This window comes from Miniopterus natalensis, chromosome X (assembly GCF_054644295.1).
Source record: "Miniopterus natalensis isolate mMinNat1 chromosome X, mMinNat1.hap1, whole genome shotgun sequence".
Taxonomy (NCBI): domain Eukaryota; kingdom Metazoa; phylum Chordata; class Mammalia; order Chiroptera; family Miniopteridae; genus Miniopterus; species Miniopterus natalensis.
In genome coordinates this window covers 38,363,474-38,368,135 of record NC_142103.1, presented here as the reverse complement: position 1 = coordinate 38,368,135, position 4,662 = coordinate 38,363,474, and the positions used below count along the sequence as shown (strand labels likewise).

The window sequence follows — 4,662 nt, the reverse complement described above, 5'->3', positions numbered from 1 at the left end:
TTGTCAGTTCTAAAGGGCTCCTCATAAAAAATTATCCCACTTATTGGTAGAACTGCTCTCATCCTAAAGATATCACCCCCTTGTTTTTACTTTCCCAATCCTAAATCTGTAAAGAAAGTGTTTAGTAAAATGAAGATTAAAACTGGTCTGTCTCACAGTCATCCATCCCCCCAAACTTGCCCCACCTCCAAAGCTCCCCAAACCACATACCTACCTCCACCCCTCCCACACACACCCTGATGTGGAAGGTGTAAAACTTGTGCCCAGAAAGATGGCGAAATGTTGCTTTATACATAGCAGGCAAAAGACAACCAATTGAATGAACTGTTTTATTAAGGTGATTGTGTAATCATTTATTTTAAAATTACATAGCATACTTCTTTGTCCATTCTTGAGCCATGAAATCATACTTTGGCCTATCGTTTATGTAAATCTTCCCAATTTCTGGAATCAGAATATCGTGTGGGTTGGGATCACATAACATGTCACAGATTGACAGCAATATTTTGGAAACTGTGTGTGCAGGTGACCACTCAGAATTAAGTATGGCCAGACCAATATACCCATTATGGTTTATGTTCACATGGTAAATTGGGGTACTGAACTGGACCTGGGGTGGTTTTAAAGGGTAATCCGATGGGAAAACCATATTTAGGATGAAGACTCCTCCCTGGTAAGGGCTGTCCTTGGGCCCCAATATAACTCCCTGCCATGTGAACATATCTTCACCCACTGGCCCAGCCGAACACAGGTCTAGGGGGTCTCGAGAAAGGTTGAGGAGCTCCTTGCAGAGGCGCTTTAAGGCCAGGGACCGCGCCATGGGGCCGATCCTCCTTGTAAGGCTTCCTGATAGGTAGAAGGTGGAAGGAGAACATGGTTAGGGGGATCAGCAACCCATCAGGACCGTGGATAAGCTGATAAAGTTTGGCTCTGGGGTGGAAGGGGTGACGAGGGACAGGGATGGTGGTGTACAGGAAGGTTGATGAAGGAGACATAGGAACCCAGTGGGACTGGTGGGCTACAGGACATCTGTGTCCCACAAAGCCCCTTCCTCTGCCGTTGCCGCTGCCGCTGCCACCCTACTCGCCCCACTGCCACCACCTCCCAACTGTCCTGACCTGGATTCTGCTGCTCAGAGGCCACACCACCTCTAGACACCGCCGCCAGGGGACAGGGCTGCTCTTGCTCAGGGCCGCCTGATCTTGCTGCTCACTGCTGCGGTGCACTTTGGGTTGTTTGCCAACAGAAGGGGATCCACTTTGTGAAGTCACAGGGGTCATGTTGATGATGTAACCAAGGGAGTGTCGGGGTGCGGGGGCAGGGTCAAGAAGTAGCAGGAATGGAGGAGGGTGGGGGGCAGGAAGGACCATGGAGGAGAATGGAGGGGAGTGGAGGGGAGTAGAAGGGGGTGGAGGGCAGGAGAAACAATGGAGGGAATGTATGGGGTGGAGGGATAGAGACCTGGAAGGGGGTAAAGGATATAAAGGTGGGAGATGGGAGGGAACCCAGGCTGCCTGGCTTACCCAGTGCTTGTGCTGTGCCCTGGTAAGTTGGATCACAGGCACTACCCACCTCTGAGAGTTACCCCAATATATAAGAGCAGTTCAATGAATTCCCTCCACCCCTGTCAGAGAAAACAAGACATACACGTAGAACCATTCATTTAGAATTTACATAGAAGCTTTCAAAATCTTTATTTGTCTTTATTGCACAACCTTCATTAAAAACATGTAGGCAAACTTCCAGTTCTTACTCCATTACACAAAGAGCTAGGGAGTCTTTACTCCCATGCTGACAAGAAAAAAAGTTGGGGGGAAAAGACCTAAATATTAACAATTGCTCAATCTGTCATAGAAAAGAAGTCATGGGGCAAACCAGTGACCCCTAAACTGGAGAGACATATGAACACACAGAATCAGAGGTTACAGAAAGCCAACACCTCTGAAGGAGCTAGCAACTCAGAGGAACACTTAAAGGATAATTAAAAATTACAGGAAATTTAGCAGGGACTGGCTTGAGACATAGAAATTCCTGGTAGCCCAATTTGGGGAGGAAGGGTAAATATTTATGAGTTTTACATACAGGAGCCCCTACTAGATTCTCAAGGTGAAGGTCAGAGAAAAGTCACCTTATGCTTCTACCAGAGAAAGGGGAAAAGTAACCATTTGAAATACATAGTGTTCTCTTCTTAACAAATGCCTGCCCTCAGAGAGAAGTATTTTTATCAGAGTCAAGCTGACCTGTGGGAAGGGAAATAGCCAATGCTACAACCTCTAGCTTTTCTGTCTTATATAAGGCAGGAAAATCTGAGAAAAACTTGTGAATGTTAAAAAACAGGGTATAGGATTCCTGAAACAAGGAGACTTCCCCATAGCATTATAGAATGCTTCCCTACCATTACATACATTACCATAACATCAATAAGGTCGCTGTATAATAACAGCAGTTAACAGCTGAAAGAAACACAAGATTCTGACTCTATGAAAGAGCCATTCTCTAAGAAAACCCCAAAATAGCTGTGTGAACAAAAACAAGGACATGGCAGAAAAATATAACCTCTAGCATCTAGAGCTTCAGCAAACAGTATACATGACCCAAGTCCTTGAGAGATTAAAATAAAATAAATTCACACTAAAAGTGTATTTACCTCAGTTCCATTTGCTCAGTGCTTCATGTCCAGCTTTAAACAAAAAATAATGTCATGCTAAAAGGAAAAAAAAACACAATCTGAGGAAACAAAGAAAGCATCAGAATCAGACTTAGATATAGCAGATTTTTAAATTATCAGAGAATTTAGAATATCTATATTCAGTATGTTGACAGTCTAATGAAAATAGTGGATAGCATGAAAGGACAGCTGAGTAATGCAAGCAGAGTGATAGAAACTCTAAAAGATAATTTAAAAGAAATAGGAATAAAATACTATAAAAGAAATGAAGGATGCTTTTGATGGGCACATTAGTAGACTGAACACAGCCTAGGAAAGAATCATTCAACTTTAAGATATGTCCATAGAAATCTCCCAAACTGAATAACAAATAGAAAAAAAAAAAAATGGAACAGAACATCCAAAAACTATGGGACAATTGCAAAATATGAAACTTACATAACGTGAACACAGTTAAATATTAATTGGCCATTTAAAAAAGTAATCTTACCATTTGCAACACCATGAATGAAGCTAGAGGATAGTATGTTAAGTAAAATAAGTCAGACAGAGAAAGACAAATACTGTATAATTTTACTTATGTGTGAAATCTAAAAAATCAAAATAAAGAGACTCATAAATACAGAGTGCAAATGGATGGTTGCCAGATGGGAGGGAAGTTGATTGGCTGGATGAAAAAGGTGAAGGGATTAAGAAATACAAAAAGGCAGTTACAAAATAGTCACAGTGATGCAAAGTACATCCCTATAGTGAATAATATTGCAATAACTATGTATATTACCAGATGGGTACTAGTGTTATGGGAAGGATCACTTCACAAATTATATAAATGTTTCACCACTATGCTGTACACTTAAAACTAAGATAATATTGAATGTCAACTTTAATTGAAAAAATAAAATTAAAATTAAAAAAAGAGAAAAAGAAAAAAAAATCACGTGCATTAACCAATAATATAGATAGTGTTACCTGAAAGTGAGCATATAATAGTTGAAAATATATTGTCAAATCTAGAGCAACCACTATAAAATATAGAGAAAACAATTTATTTCTTAAGGTAGAAAGAAAATGGAATCATATAAAATGCTCAATTAAAACAAAGAATGCACAAAAAGAATGAAGACCAAAAAAATAAAAATCGAAGAACAAGGGCAACAGATATAAAAAAGTAACAAATATGGTAGATTTTTTTCCAACTATAGAACAATTACTTTGAATATCAATTGTTAAATACACCAAATAAAAGAAAGACACTGTTAAAATGGAAAAAAAAATAACAGCCAACTATGTGACCTACAGTATACGCACTTTATTATTTTTCAATTATTTTTTTTCTTTTTCAATTACAGTTGATGTACAATATTATATTAGTTTCAGGTGTACACCCCAGTGATTAAACATTATATAACTTAATAAGTGATCATCCCAATAAATCTCATAATCATCTAACACCATACATAGTTATTAGAATATCAGTGACTATATTCCCTATGCTGTAGTTTACATCTTCATGACTATTCTGTAACAACCAATTTGTACTTCTTAATCCCTTCACCTTTTTCACCCATCCCCCCAACCTCCCTCCTATCTGGCAACCATCAAAATGTTCTCTTTATTTATGAGTTTGTTTCTGATCTGCTTGTTCATTTATTTTGTATTTAAGATTCAATTGTTGATAGACATGTATTTATTGACATTTTATGGTTCATATTTTTTATGTTATTTTTCTTCTTAAAGAAGACCTTTTAACATTTCATGTAATACTGGTTTAGTGGTGATGAACTCCTTTAGCTTTTTCTTTTCTGGGAAGCTCTCCATATGTCCTTAGATTCTTTTTTTCTTTTCTTTTTTATGGTTGACAATATTACAGATGTCTCTCATTTTCTCCCTTTTATATGTCCTTAGATTCTAAATGATAGTTTTGTTAGGTAGAATAATCTTGGTTGTAGGTCCTCGCTTTTCATCACTTTGAATATTTGTTGCCAATCCTTGTG

At 38.5% G+C, this 4,662-nt stretch overlaps 1 protein-coding gene across 2 annotated transcripts; it reads right to left on the bottom strand.

Annotated features, from left to right (window-relative positions):
* Positions 1–364: 364 nt before the first annotated feature.
* On the bottom strand, positions 365–1,280 carry LOC107527563 (ubiquitin-conjugating enzyme E2 D2-like). Of its 2 annotated transcripts, XM_016200344.2 has the most exons (2): positions 1,272–1,280; positions 365–685 (listed from the first exon to the last, which is right to left on the bottom strand). In XM_016200344.2, the coding sequence occupies exons 1-2, from the start codon at positions 1,278–1,280 to the stop codon at positions 365–367; spliced, it is 330 nt and encodes a 109-aa protein (XP_016055830.2). The 2 variants fall into 2 exon arrangements, with proteins under 2 accessions (XP_016055830.2, XP_016055832.2); XM_016200346.2 differs by lacking the exon at positions 1,272–1,280 and having other exon boundaries at positions 365–820.
* Between the last annotated feature and the right edge of the window lie 3,382 nt (positions 1,281–4,662).

Bases quoted from the DNA above. Each gene is read 5' to 3' on its own strand.
- LOC107527563 (XM_016200346.2), bottom strand. From the start codon at position 820: ATGGCGCGGTCCCTGGCCTTAAAGCGCCTCTGCAAGGAGCTCCTCAAC.